General features: G+C 40.6%; 1 protein-coding gene across 3 annotated transcripts in view; it reads left to right on the top strand.

Annotated features, from left to right (window-relative positions):
• Positions 1–16,100, top strand: part of cdh22 (cadherin 22) — a 191,188-nt gene that overhangs the window by 99,667 nt on the left and 75,421 nt on the right. For all 3 annotated transcript variants that reach the window (XM_074641992.1, XM_074642011.1, XM_074642002.1), the window contains one exon: positions 14,310–14,604. In XM_074641992.1, coding sequence (XP_074498093.1) covers positions 14,310–14,604 — 295 coding nt within the window. The remainder of the gene's footprint in view (positions 1–14,309; positions 14,605–16,100) is intronic.

Below are 16,100 nucleotides of genomic sequence, written 5' to 3'. Positions count from 1 at the left end.
ACATCAGCTCCACGTAGCAGCAGACATTTTCTAATAAGCAGAATATCTGAATCTTGTCCTTGAAAAACAGAGTACCAAGATGTACAAGATGATACAGCAACCCAGATGGCAGATATCTGTTTATGGATCTATTTACTATTTGGGGAGATACAATACTGTAATTCTTGGCATTTTTTTTTTTATACATAGTGACGCACACAAGTTCAATAAGACACTAAAATCTCTGGAGTTAGGATGTAATTCATGTAATTTGTACTACAATGACGTGGGTGTCTATTAATACCGTCTCCTGCTTAAAGTTGTATCTACTAAAGTGAGTCACCGAGGCCAAGTGCATGAGAATGTCACTATTCTACACACTGTCAAGCCAGAGTCTGTTCATTTATGTGATTGCATAAACTGACAGCTCCCCATAAAAATCTCTATAATAATCCAGTTTACATGAAATGAAAAGAATTTAAGCTTTGTTTTAAAAAAAAAAAAAAGATCGAATTGATTCACACTGAAGAATACTGTACAGCATTTTGCTTATTTTGTTAGTGTCTAGTGCTGAATCGGAAAATTTGATTAGGATATCAGCACTGTCTGACACATTTACAACCATCATTGTCATTGTTGTTAGTCATTTTCCATTCAATTAATCTAACCCAGTACACAAAAACACTATAATTACAATGACGCAATCAGATTTTTTGAGGTGGAAAAAATACATACATTAAAGGCTTTAACTTTGAAAGGTCAAATCGTGTGCATCCCACAAACAGCGCTCAGTGCATTTGCGTTGTAGAAACACAGATGTGAATTGGCCAAATTTGTTGCCAATGTGGCACTGGGTGACAGCATGACCTCATGATCAGCATAAACACGTTCAACAAACACAAGGCTTTAAAGCTGAAGTAGGCGAGATTGGAGCAAATATGATTAAAAAAAAATAATTTATAAAAAGGTCGCTATATCATGACAGTAGTACAAGAAACAGGTAACCTGAAAAAAATCATGTGCCTCTGTGTCCTCCGGTGCTCCTAACGGCATCTGCAAAATTTCACAGACTGGAGGAAAACAATCAGTAAGAGCTGATCTGAGGTCTGCTGTCCAGCTGCTGTCTATGAGAGCCGGCTGTCAATCACTTGCGAACTCCGACCAAATGGTCAAACTAGGCAGCGCTGATAAAATATGAATCAATATTATGTTACGTTAATGCCTATTTTTCTCCTCAAATGTTTTCAGAATCATCTTGTAGTGCACGGTTTAGCTGTAAAATTAGAAAGTTTGTGACGGCGCCGCCATTGTGAAATCTGGTGAAGGAACGCCAAGTTCTGGTCACATGACCGGAGCACAGCCAATAGGAACGCTCTCTCTTTGAAATGACCTGTGATTGGTCAAAGTCTCCCGTAACGGGCTAGATTTTCTAAAGCTTGAAAACAGAGCCATGATGAGGTGCAGATGTGTAGTTTTCTCTCAGAACACCTGCATTACAATATGCTGAAAGGTTATTATGGAATTTTTGCCCAAAAATATACTGCCTACTGCCCATTAATCCAAGAGACCGCTGTTCATGTCCCGTGCATTAAGTTTCACTTTCACGTTACAATCAGCTGTTCATTTGTGTCCTGTGTTCACAACGTTCAGTTTCATTTTCAAACGTAGTTCTTTTAAGTCCAACCATGTTGTTTTTTCCTACCTTAATTAAGTGGTTTTGTTGCCTAAACCTAAAGTGACGTTAAGGCGCATGACAGAGCATCAGTATGTGATGAGTTGGGATGAGAATGTGTTGCATCTGGAGCCATTGCATTACTACACTATTACTAACAGACACTAGAACAAAAAAGAAAAAAAAAAAACTGGCCTTGGGTTTAAGAACAAGAAGAGATAAAGATCTAGTGCCAGTGGTTTTCTACAAAGAACCTCTGAAAGGTGCTCCATCACCAGCAAACAAGCAGTAAAACTCTTTGCCACTGCAAAGACATTTAGAATCTAAAGCTCTGAACACACTGTTGTGTCTCATTTACACTATAAACCATATTTTTTCTCAACAATACTGTCACTTATTCATAGATTTTTTTTTGTACCCTAATGCCATCTCTTTCTTTGGCAATCTCTGGCATGAAGTGACCTCATGCGACTGAAGAGAAGCAGCCATTTTTAAAAGTCTTGTTTTGTAGCTCCTGTGCAACGTAGGAGTTACTGTGGTTTTGAGTTTTGTTTCACTCCTACGTTCCCGTTTTCTCATTGTTATCTACCTCATTGTTCTCTGATCCATTCTGCTTTGTTGTGCTGTAGAATCTCTGAAAGCTGTTAAAGTCCATCGGCTTCTTGTAATACAAACTGAGTACTTCCTGCTGATGCTTCATGTGAACATTGTTTTCCAAGGGTGAGCCTCTGGAACAGTTTCTTATGAAGCAGCTACACCACATTTTGACTTTTTGACTTCAAAGGGAATGTTGCCCAGACAGTCTGAATACTATAGTCTATAACACATATAGATTTGGACATCCTTTTGGTATCAGCTTCAAACATTACTTGAAGACAAATGGAAGGAATAAGCGATAAGCTCCTATTGTGAACCTTAAACCTCCATCATGTTATCAATGGCCTGTACCATTTCTATTACACATGGAAAAAAAAACTAGCAGTGGACCTGGATAACAAGTTCTAATCATAAAAAATAACACATAATTTAGAGAATTTACCTCAAGAGCTGTACCTACCTTACCAGCAGAGGAGCTAAATTTAGTTTCTTTGCCCTAGTTCCTGGATCACAAAAAAGTCTCTCCTCAGGAAGGAAGTATACTTTCTGATCAGGGCGGATTTTACAGTTCACTGGTCAAACACGACTCCCGCTGCACAACTTGATTCACACAGTAAGCAACAAGAGAGTGAACGAGGCAAATGAAACATCATTTGCTAATTGTTTCCTTGCAGTTAAAGCAGACCGTAAACACTCAACACGCAAATCACTGTGGAGGCAGGTGTCCTGGAGTTTTCAGACTCCTTTTCCACCTCTGCATGTCTTCTTTGCATCCGATCATTACACCCAGTCTGTGTTGATGTTTTGCTGTGTGTGAAAACCGCATCACAAACATAACCGTTGTCTTCTAATTAGGGCTGTCAAAGTTAACGCGATAATAACGCGGCATCATATGAAACTATAAAGACCTAAGGTATCCATTTGTACCAACAATGTCACACTAGCTTGTCACAAAATAGATTAAATAACACTCCAAACTTGCGCTAAACTTTGGCGAGGAAAAACTGGCATGGCCATTTCCAAAAGGGGTCCCTTGACCTCTGACCTCAATATTTGTGAATGAAAATGGGTTCTATGGGTACCCACGAGTTACCTGTTGGACTTGGTTTGCCATGTTGCCATATTTTTTTTATGCTAAATGCTTCTGTGAGGGTTTCTGTACAATATTTGGCATTGTTTCATGTTGTTAATTGATTTCCAATAATACATATATACATATATTTGTATAAAGCAAGCATATTTGTCCACTCCCATGTTCATACGAGTATTAAATATTTGACAAATCTCCCTTTAAGGTACATTTTAAACAGATTCAAAATGTGTGATTAATTGCGATTAATCTCAATAAATTATTTTAATCGATTAACAGCCTTAGTTTTAACCCCTTATCAGACTAATTGTCCAATCTTCGTTTAGTTCCTGTGGCTCCTTTTTTCCTTGAACTATTTGGTCAAACAGCGGCCTTACTCAGCGTTGCCCTTCTCTTTGACGTTGAGGACAATGTCCTGACACCAGAAATGTGATTATTGAATGTTATTATTCTAATATAATTATAGGGAGCGAGTATACGTCAAATCAGATCTGTTTGCTATCATCTCGGTGCCATGTGCACATTTGGGCATATTTTTGCCTTCTCCCCCCCTCTTCTCATTCACATCCCATTCATCAGCTGTTTCTCAAACGAACTTCAGTGAGTTGATGAGAGTGGACAGCGTGTACGATTCGATTGCCTTACACAGGACGTGATTTGAAAAGGCGGGATATTAATGCAGACAGCACAAGTCTCGGCGACGAGTCGCGTGCATCAATCATGTGATCCCCTTGTTTCTAATCATTTAGACATGGCAATTGACCAGCTAATATTGCATCTGCATATATTGATCTCTCTATTCCTTTACAAATGACTGGAGATGTTCTCCGCACGCAGCAGGGCCGGGGCGTTGCAGAATAATTATCCTCTGGCCATTATTTGTCTGCCACTGTGAATGTGCTGCATTCCTGATGGCAAGACCAACAACAAGGCCAACGGGCAAGTCTGTCTGCCAGGGGGACAGAGAAGAGATAGATGGAGAGAAATTGAGCGGCACACGAGGAAAGGAAACAGAGGAAGACGGGGAGGCTGCAGAGGGAAGTTGGGAAAGAAGAGACTTCATACACTGACTTGTGATTCATTAAAGGACAGGGTGCCAGGGAAGGCAGTGAACTGATATAAAAGGGCCGAGGGGAGCCCGAGGGAGTGACACAGCGGGACGCGAAGCGAGATGATTTTATTAATAAAATTATCTAAAGTTATTGGACTTCATGCGACTAGGGCAGCGGCTAGTGCTGGTATTAATGGTTTGTGTGAGTGTGGATGGCTGTGTGTAGCTCTCTCACACACAGATGGACTCGGCTGGATTTTTGGTATCAACACTTTAATTTGAGCAGTGGAGGATTAAAGCCAAGCAGTTTGCCCACTGGATAATTACAACAAGCTTTTTTTTTTTTTTTCATACAACTTCACCCCAACTCAGCAAACTTGCCAAGTTCGCTCTGTCTCACACTTTGGCTGCCACTACTCTGCTAATGAAATCAGATTCACCAATAAAACAGTCACTCACATGGCATTAAACTGGCAGCTTCGGTCAGTACGTTTAGATAATAAATCCCAGCGGACTTAAATGAAACAACTATATATTTTTTCGTCTGGCCAGCTACTTTTCAAAAACATGTTGTAATAAAAGGAAGGGAGTGGGGGAACGCACAGGAAGGCTACTTTTGTAAGAAGCAGAGTTGCTGTTGAGCCCAGATAATCCTAAATGGCTGTTAAAGGAAGCAAAAAAGACACATTCTTCTTCTCCTCGGTAATGTTTCTTTCTCCTCTATTTTGACAAAAGCTGTCAGAAATAAATCCATTTTGAGGTTGTGTGTGAGAGAGAGAGAGAGAGAGAGTTGGACCATGTGTGCAGCATGTGCATATGCTTTTATATTCCGGCAACAAAAAGAGTGTAGTTCAAGGGTTTTGTGTACAGTTTCACAGTGTTCTTTTTTGTATCCTTCCAACTCTCTGATCTTTATGGATGGATCTGGCATGGATTTCCTGTCTCAGCATGAACAGTTAAAAAACTAGTGCTTGTTCATGTCCAAGGTGCTTCTTTGTCCCTTCTCTTTTTTAACTCTCTGCATTCAAATTGAAGCCAAATGAAACAGATGGCCTCATGTCTTTTTGTTCACCAAAACATCTACATCCCTCTGAAGAAAATCAGTTTGATTTATGGCATATTGTATTATGTGGTTCTGGTTTGCAGGTTGTAGTGATGTGCGGGTGAGCTTACTGGAAAATTGGGCGGGTGGGTGACAAATTGACAAAGCAGCGTTTAGAGTTAGTTATTAATAACTTACAGAAACATTGCATGCGATAGTACACCTTCTCTTCCACACACACACACACACCAGCCGTGGTGGCGGCACATCTTTTTGACACAGGATCTGTGCCACCACCATGTAATGTGCTGTCAAGAGGTCGTGATCATTTCACGTATCTGTGAGATGACGTTGAACACACACACACACTGCGAGCTGCGGCGCTCCAGTCAGCTTGTCTCTGTCCTTGTCTGGCAATTATGCAACTATAGGCTAATGCATGAAGTTGGCAGTTTGCAGGCTGGGTCAGGCGGTGCATATTGGCTTTCATAACGGGTCGGGTGGGTGAGGGTTATTAAGAAACCCTGACCCGTGCATCACTAGCAGATTGGGTGTAGTTTGGGATATTAAGTATAGCCAAATCCTCAAAATAAGCATATTGTATGTGGTTTTCTATTTGCTCTATAGGGCTGTCAACATTAACGTGATAATAACGCGTTGACGCAAAATAGTTTTAACGGCACTAACTTCTTTAACGCATTAAAGCAATCGATCTTTCTACCATGTCATACTAGCTTGTTGCGAAGGAAGCTAAATATGGCTCCAAACTTACGCTAAATTTTGGCGAGGAAAAACTGTCATGGCCATTTTCAAAGGGGTCCCTTAACTTGTGAACTCCAGATATGTGAATGAAAATGGGTTCTATGGGTACCCACGAGTCTCCCCTTTACAGACATGCCCACTTTATGATAATCACATGCGGTTTGGGGCAAGTTATAGTCAAGTCAGCACACTGACACATGACAGCTGTTGTTTTGTAAATGGTAAATGTACTTTTCTAGTCTTCCGACCACTCAAAGCAAAGTTTTGTTGTTAATTGATATCCTATAATACATATACACATACATTTGAATAAAGCAAGCATATTTGTCCACTCCCATGTTGATACAAGTATTAAATACTTGACAAATCTCCCTTTAAGGTACATTTTGAACAAATACAAAATGTGCAATTCATTTGCGATTAATCGTAATTAATTATTTTAATCGATTGTTTCCTTAACTGCGACAGCAGGTTGTCAGAGGAAATCAGTAAAAGACGAGTGAAATAAGAGAAAATTGTTAAACTTTTTCATCTATTTCATATTTTCCTGATTCAATACAGAGTTTGTTCGTGCTACCCAAATAGTCTTGGGTGGCCTAATTTTTTGAAGGCCTTGTGTTCATGAATGAGAGGGAAGAGTGTGTGGCCGTGGACACAGTCAATCAGACAACAGAAAAATACATGCACTACGCCTGTTAAAGCAATTCTCCCCGTCGTAATGATCCAAGCTATAATTAGTCCAATCTAGGCTTCATCTAGACATCACAAGGCTGTCGTCAAAGAGGAACGTAAGAGCTTAAGATTGGAGGAATGAAGAAAAACAAACAGGAACTGTGGCACTTGGTGTTTCAGGGAGCCGCATTTCCCATTTTGGAGGATGAGAAAGCCTTTTGTTTACTCTGCTTTTGTCATCTTTTGAAATTATTTTTAAATATTGTTATTACCATGTTATGTGGCTCTTTTCTTCCCCATTTGTGTGTTTCCATCCTCTATCTTCTGTCTAAGCTTCTGCAGGTTTAATTCCTCTTCTCCATCTGACTTTCCTGTCTTTCTTTTTCTCCGCCATTTACTCCCCCCCTCTCGTTTATGTCTCTTCCATGGTCTATACCCTTCCTTGCCCCCATAGCTGTCTCCACCTAGGCTGTCTCTGATACAGTCACCTTGTTAACACTTTGAAGCTGTTAAGATCAGAGAGCTTGACAAGCTGCAATGAAATGTGGCAGGCCTACTCCTGATTACACAGACTTAAATATAAGACAGCCAATTTGCTCCCGCTTTGAAACCCTCAATAAACCAAGGACTCAGTGCAGCCCACGTTCTCATATCTCCACTGGAAATGAAAAATTGTGCTGCACAAATATCTCGCCATTCTATTCGATTGCATTCCTTTTTTTTTGTTATGTGATCTGTTATTATCTGGTACTTATACTTGTGCTTAGAAGCCTGTAAACATTTTAAATTCACAAGCTTGTCAAGTTTCTAAAAGTAATGTCCTTCCGATACCAAATCATCCCTAACCACTCTGTCATACATGTGTTTAAGCTGAGTTTGTGCTTTAGCATACTTTTAATGTACAAACTCAAAAGAGCTGACTGCCAAATAAGAAGGGAACTTTCCGTCACTGCATGTGAGTCATATGTCACCCCCTTCAGCAGGTTTGGCTTACAGTGACAGCTAGACACTTTGTTATGACCCAAAGGTGAACCTGACAGGGCATCAACAACCTCACTCTCCCCTGAGTCACCCCACAGCCCGCCACTGTAAACCCTGAGGCGGCGCTAACTCCTACTTGCATAAAGTTTAACTTAGAGCCAGTTGCTGAATCATAATAACTGCTAAACTATGGTGACAAATACACATATTTTTGATAAATTGAAAGAATAGGTTCCGATTTTTATTATCAATCTAATCTACTACTACATTTCTATGTCGTATGTTTGTGCTTTAAATGAAACAGTTTGTATTGTTGTCAATTAAATATTCAGATTCAGTGAGTTATGCTGTGGGTTAGAACTTGGGCCCTGTTTCTTAAGCATATATTTGTTAACATTTTGGTAAATTGGCGCCATTAAATATGCCAAATTACCTATTAGGAGTTGCTGTTTCCTGTTTAACAGTGGATGTACAGACAAATATCACTTTGATACTGAGGAAAACTTAAAAATGTGATCATTCTCAGGCAAGTTCTGGAGTTATTAGGAGTGGCTTCTTTCTTTTATTTTAAAGCAGATGTATGAGTTTTATTCAGAATGCACCTACCGGACATAATGATATAATTGTAAAGTGTAAGTTACACCATTCTAAATATATCTTTCATGTCTGTTTGTTCAGACTGAGTTATGACTCCGAGGAGGAGTATACATTTTTACACAAATTGTGCATAATGGATTTTACCTTAATTGCCTCCCAAGAGCTATGTGTCACACCCTATGCTGCAGCTCCAACTGCTGACCGTGTTGATAAGTGGGCCAAATCAATGGGCCAATCGACAATAACTAACTTCCCCTTGTATTTAGGACACCAGCATTCACCTGTCCCTTTCACCTAATGCAGTATCTTTGATGCATGTTTCTCCCACCGTGCCCCCACTACAATTCTTGCCTTACAGTTTGAAAACCCTTGGGTTGACACATGAAGTTAGCAGACCCAAAAAATCCTCCTTAAAATGTGTTGGTTAAATGAGCAATATGTAGTACTGACAGCTAGCATTTTAAAATGGGTACTGCAGTCCACATTCAAATAATTGGAGCCGTGGCCCGTCTGCTCCTCCGGTGTGACTAATAGCAGTTAACGCAAGTTTTATTGATTTGAGGGTTACCGTCTAGACACAACCACATTAGCCATCAGCAGTAGACGGCATCACTTCACCTGCTGTGTGTCTCAAATACTCGCTGCCTTGATAACCCAGCCGCACACGGACCACAGTGAGAGGTGCCGAGGCTTTTTAGGTCGTGTAGAATTTGATGTTATGTGATCTCTGTTGATCCAGTCCGTTTGCTTGCTCCCATGGCTACAGAAGGCGGTGTTTACGTGCCAATCTGTGGCAACGGGGTGTCGAAATGGGCAGTGGACGGGATCACACAGATCCAAAACAAAAACCAATGTTCCGGACCAGAATGTAACTGTCAAAAGAGAACATACTGGCTGTAGCGTTGTTGTCAGAGAAGCCAGTGTTTCAATTCAGCTTGATTCCTTAATCTCTGATGACATGTTATGGTCATTTTACGATTCATTACAGTAAATATATTACATATTGGTCCTTTAATGTCAAACTTAAATTGTTCAAAGAATTTAAATAACTTTTATGAGCAGTGAAAATGCTGTTGTCATCTGACCGATACAACACACTGTTTTTATGTATATTACAAAATGCAGAAAAAATGTACTGCACTGATCAATTCTGAATGCATACGCCGTGTCAGAAGATGTGTGCTCCTGTATTTAAATGTAAATACAGTATGTCTGCAGACATGGACAAGTTGAAAAAAAAAAGTTCTGAGAAAACTTCCTGCAGCCTTTAAAGATGGTTACAAATGTTTTTGTATTTTCCTCATAGATTGGGATCAGCGGCAATGGCCAGCCTGAATTGAGGCTGTAACAATGGATTCCAATTGCGACCCATTTTCACAGTGGGGAAAAAAAACAAAAAAACATAATGTCCATAGAAGTTTCTCACACTGCAAACTCTAAATGTCCTGCAGTGTGATCCACTTTTCTGCTGTCCGTTCCTGTGGTCACTATGTCAAACACTCAAAGCTGGTCTTGTTGTGTTTGATCATCAAAAGGTAGAGTTTGTGTTGAGTATCGATTTAACATTTATGGTTTGGCATGTGTTTGTTTCAATGTATCATACAACGGTTTGGATGATAACTTCCGAAAAGTTATTCCTCATTTTCGTGTATATTTCCTACGAATATCCAGCAACAAGTGTCAATTTCTGCTCGTTACATGCATACATTCTTTTCAAAATAAACCTATGTCTTCACAGGAAACAACTTGATTAGGTTTAGGCAACAAAACTACTTAGTTAGGTTTTAGAAAAGATTGTGGTTTGGGTTAGAATAACTCCGGAAGTGGCATAATGGAAGTTACGTAACCGATAATTCAATATTGACTTCTGGTTTCACATTTGTACACATCGTTTGTCGCTCACATCTTGTCGTTTCTCCTAGTTCCCAATGTAAAACAAATGATTTCATGGAATATATATGAATTTACACACCGAGCCTAAACACCAACCCTGCCATGGTCAAGCAGAAACGTTGGGATACTGTATTTTCCCAGCTGCGAAATCTAAAGTCACGAAGAGCTCAGAAAGATGCAACGATTTGACCGATGAAGCAGTCGTGATTCATGCTCAGCAGCAACGGACGTCACATGTAAATTTGTTTGCACTCCTGGTTATTTTTTGCTAACAGAGTGACGTCCTGGCTCTGACCTTTAGTTCTCTGAGAACAACTTAGCTAAGCGTAGTGTGTGTGTGTTTTTCAAGCTGCCAACTTGAATCACTCCAGTGAGGATAGACTGACAGACGGATGGGTATATCCAGCCTAAGGGGGGAGAAATAGCATCATCCCGGCAGAATGATGAACTCACTATGTATGTATGTGTGCGTGCATGCATGCGTGTGTGTGCATATGTGAGCGAGCACACACACAGTAGGTAGTGGTGTGCATGTGTGTGTGTGTGTGAGCACATGTACAGTAGGTAGGAACTTACACGCATGGTGCCAACATTTGCGCAATTGAATTAGCAAGATGATGACAACATTTCACAGCCACATTCTTGTCTGCAGAATCTAATTTAAAAAATACAGAGAGAGGGTAAGAGAGAGCGTGTCGGGGAAACATATCCAGTGGCGCATGACTATGCACACTTTTATTGGATAACTCTCGCAGTTTGGACCAATGAAACTTCTTTTATTATAACTGAAATATTGATACCACCAAAGTATTCAGCAGTATATTTCCTCTGACTGTTCGGTATTTGTCTTCAGGATGATTCAGAATGGCGAGGAACGGCAAAAACAGATAGATAAAAAGGGAGGGGAAAATGGATGAGGGAAGCAATATCAAGGCACAGGCTTGCATTATTCCGCGGTTTTACGACAAATACTTAATGAAAACCCCCGCGAGGGTGATAGAAGCCTGTATTTAATTAAGCCTTTATAAAATATTAACCAGGGAGGCCAGGGCAATTCCCCCTCTCCCCTGGTCTGCTCAGTAGATTGAACCACAGTTACACTGCATAGACAGCTCTGAATTATAATTTCAGATATAAGGTGTGTGTGTGTGTGTGTGAGGGAGAGAGAGCAGGTTTAGTGCTCACTAAAGAGCCAAAGGGGAGGTTGGGATGGGGGACCAATACTGCTCCTATTGCTGCCTCTGGAATGTCTTCTAATCACATTAGGGGGGAACTATAGCTCTGATTTATAAGGGCTCTTTTAAGTTCACTTTTCAGCCCCGGCACCTCTATGTCTCTACCTTTAACAATCTTTGAAATGACTTTGATCTCCTAATTTGGGCGTCACATCCTGTGAAGGGCACCGTGTGCAGAAAAGGTGTAAATCATAACTAGAACTGTGGTGTCTGTTTTTTTTGTTTTTTTCACGACGACAATGATGGCTGGTCCATAGGGAGCACTGAGAAGGCCTTAAGCTGCTATAGCTATTCAGGAATAAGATAAGGGAATGGAATGGGTAGAAGGAGTGGATTAATTTCTTTTGGTCACGGCTGACGACCAAATGTCATTTTCTGACAACTATCAATTGCACAAACCATCAGTATTCACAGCGGTTGAAACTACATAGAAAATTCCATTTGAAATGCGTGACGTAGTAATCTCAACTCTAAGGTACACATGATAGTTTTTCTGAACTTTGAACCGCATCTAACAGTCTTCATCAATGAATGTTGCTGGCTCAGGTGTCATCAAGTGTGGGATGTCAGCCATGTGATAACAAGTAGCCACGTATTAAAGGAAGATTGTAACTCCTGATTGCTCTCCGGCCATCGACTCTTGGTCCATGACTTTGACCCCTTCACAGTCGATGCTTGACCAGCTGTGGTCGGGGGTTCACAGACAGCTCGTGTTGTCTGCTTCAAAATGTTCATAAATTGTAGAACAGTTTGAAAAACTCATCTTTTGATTTTTACTTCTTAGCCTTGAAATGTACTCCAAATAAATAGTACTTGAGTTTAAAGTGGAAATCTCGAAGATTTTCATTTGTGACTTAACAATTGTCTGTTAAGTCACTATCTCTCACTGAAGAAGGTAACACAAAGGTGATTGAGCCTATGGTCATTCATTTCATTTTCATTTCAAAATTATTTTGAACATGTAGAATGCAGTAAAAAGAAAAGAAAAAATAAAGAAAAAGAGAATGATCATACCAACAAGTGGAAAGTCAGAAAGAAGTTGTATTTACATACAATGAAAATCATAAGAAAAATAAATTGTCAAACACATGATGCCTTGATTTACATATTCGAGTGAGAAGAAGTACAAACCTATTTAATCCCACCCCTTCTCCATAAGTCAATTATTAATAATTAACCATTAGTCCACTGATGAAAGTATTGCAATATGTATATATTTGCAGTGTTACAAACTTGGTGTGTGTGGTGACATTCCTGGAAGAAGAATGCTCTATTACAGTTTTTCTTTATTGTATACACACAAAAAATGAAAGTATGCATACACTTCTTAAAACTTGAAGCTCACTGTTATGTATCAACAAAAAGACAAAAAGCACAATTCCATTGTTTTCACTCAAATATAAATTCTAAATCAACCAGGATTGAAATCTTAAGGATTTCCACTTTAATCAAAATAAATTACAGTAGCTACCACGGCATTCACAAATGTTGCGTTTTGCTGCCAAAAGTAGTCAACTAATCAATTAACCGTGGGAGATATATCTTATTTTCCATCCACTGACAATGATCAATTCTCGCCCAAAAAGTGTGAAATACAACCAGTAAAGGGTTTAGCGATATAGGCGGACCCACCTGGGGGTAGGTGAAATAGCCCTCATTTGGCTCTGAGAGGCTGTTTACAAATGAACCGCAATCTGGTTGGACTAAACCCCCAGCAGGCTGGCTTGTCTGAGCTGGAGATACTGTTTGACTGCAGTAGCAACACGACTGCTTTCTTGCAGGGATAGACTTTCCCTCTCTAAAGAGCCTACCTTAAATTATTATGGCATAAAGTGGAAACGATTGTTCAAATAAATCTATGTTCAACAACATTTGTAGTCGAGCTTTGGGAAGTACAGCCACGTTTCTTTCTGCCTTTTGCTGCATGTCTGCTGCTTCAGCACCCCACACTGCACAGTGTTAAAGTCACGCATGACAATTATGACTACAACAACAACCCAGCGCGCCCCCAGCATATCTGCTGTAGATGCATTTCCACTGCTTTATTACTGCACCGTGCTAAAACCGCGGATGAAAGATTAGTCTACAGTAATGTACAGTGTCGACTAGTGATTTTAATAGTGGACTATTCTGTGAAACCCCTAGTAGCTACTGCAACAAACATATTCTGAAAAAGGAAGACTTTTATTTATGTAGCACACTTCATTATATTAAAGTAAACTGTTTATGAATTCTCACCTTAGAACATCAATATGTGCTTGCACACCGGAGATCAGAACTGTTTAGGTTTAGGCAACAAAAGCATCATGAAAAAGTAAACTTGGCCTGCTTTGTGCTTCAAATCACTGTTAACTATTTCAGTGTTCAACCAATTCCCTTGGTCAAGGAAAGGAGCCTAAACATGACCATAAAAAACAGGAATATTGTGCTTTAGTTGCTACAAGTGGATGTTGTAGTGCAAGAGTGGATATTATAAAAAACAAATGGGTTATATCTTCAGTGAACAATTGTCAGTATCAACATTTTCCCCAGTATGTTGGTAAAAACATTATCTGGGCCGCATAACTGTACATTTCTAATAAAATGTGTTTTCTGTACCAAAGTAGTATTATATAAACGTAATTTTATTACGATGGTTTATTGCAATGGTGTTGTAATGAAATAAAATAAACAATATATAGGCGGCGTCTCCTTTTATGAACTCATCGTCCTCACAATTATTTTGTCTGAAATTACAGATCCATACAGACTCCGACGAAGGCGAAGGCAACATCAAGTACACTATCTCTGGAGAAGGGGCGGGCTCCATCTTCATCATCGATGAGCTAACGGGAGACATCCACGCCACGGAGAGACTGGACCGAGAACAGAAGGCTTTTTACACACTCAGGGCCCGAGCCCGGGACCGGCTTTCCAACGACCCTCTGGAATCCGAGTCCGAGTTTGTCATCAAGGTCCAGGACATCAACGACAGTGAGCCCAAGTTCTTGGAGGGTCCCTACATCGGCAGTGTGGCAGAGCTGTCACCCATAGGTAAGGACAAGAAACACTGCAGTCAGACAGAGACCATCTGGATAGCTGTTACAAGCTTTGAGCTCAGCCTGGCCCAAAGGTGCACATACTGTATAGAATCACCAGTTTTACAGCTATTTTTTTATGATGCATAAGTACGGGTGTGTAACATAATGCTTTGTCCACCTTGGCTCAGGGGAAGCTAGAAAATGCCAAGAAGAGCAATATGCTAAAATTCTCCATCTTTGTGGAAATTGGGGGACAAAAAAAAAGCAGACAGGAGATGAAAATAGATTTGGAGTCAGTGAATTCATTGTGGATGAGAAGGAGGTAGAATGGTGACATGGACATTTGAGGAGGATCCCCACATGAACTGTGTCAGACCCCCGTAGGTAGGGATGATATGGAGGAAATGAAGGAGACGGTGCAGAAATATAAAAGGAGGAGAAAGGAGAGGCGAATTGCATTACTCCCAGATGAGCTTTGTGGCTGTGTTCTGACACACTGTTATGAGGCAAATGATGACAGGGAGGAACGAGGGGGGGGAAAGTGGAGCGGTGCTCCAGAAGAAGAGTAGATAATGGCGAGGGTGCACCATATTTACATAGAGCCTTTTTGACATTGAAACCACAATGCTTGCTTTTAATCTTGACAAACATGTTTTTTTATTGTGAGCAACAGTATTAGCAGCACCTCATGGCTGCTTAAAGCTCTCTGCGAAATGGAGAAGACAGGTGAACGAGGGTGTCGGGGGCTTCATTAGCGCGGTATTAACGTCACCGACGTCGCTGATGTTTAATAAACACAATTGTGTTTGGCTGCCAAGCGATATCACAATACCATGTGCGCTCAGAATGCTGTGTTTGATACTGATTTTGTGCACATGTGTGTGTGTGTGTGTGTGTGTGTGCGCAGTATATGCAGTAGAGGTGGGGGTGCTTCTTGGGTGAGTGACTCCAGGAGTGGCGCAGAATGGAATGGCTCTTCCCTGTTCAAGCCTGATTGGAATTAATTCCTGCTTCCTCAGCATGATCCAAACCATGGGCATTTCTGCCTACAGTGCTCTCTAAAACTGAATGGAGTGTGTGTGTGTGTGTGTGTGTGTGTGTGTGTGTGTGTGTGTGCGTGTGTTTGCGTGTGTGTGTGTGAGTGAGTGGGAGGGAGAGGCAGAGAGAGCGACAGAGAGAGAGAGAGAGAGAGAGAGAGTGAGGGACAGAGCAATTGAAGAGTAGCGCAAAATATGAGAGAGATAAATAGAATAGAAATAATGCAGTGTTAGAAAACGATGCAAAACCTTGGGAAGCGAGAGAGCTATTATCTCCTCAAGAAGGAGACAAATGGAGTCACAGCGACCACGCTTAGTTAATGTTATTTAATGCAATCTTAATGATCACAACCCTTCCACTTTGGCTGCTCCCCCCCTTGTTCGACCCTGTCGCACCTCAGTCAAATTATGCACTAAATGAGTGTGCGGTTCATGTTTTAAACATCGTCGTGGAAGCACTAGCCCTAATGAG

Source organism: Sebastes fasciatus, chromosome 1 (assembly GCF_043250625.1).
Source record: "Sebastes fasciatus isolate fSebFas1 chromosome 1, fSebFas1.pri, whole genome shotgun sequence".
Taxonomy (NCBI): Eukaryota; Metazoa; Chordata; class Actinopteri; order Perciformes; family Sebastidae; genus Sebastes; species Sebastes fasciatus.
Note: the sequence above shows the minus strand (reverse complement) of the source record. Positions and strands in the feature narration are given on the sequence as shown.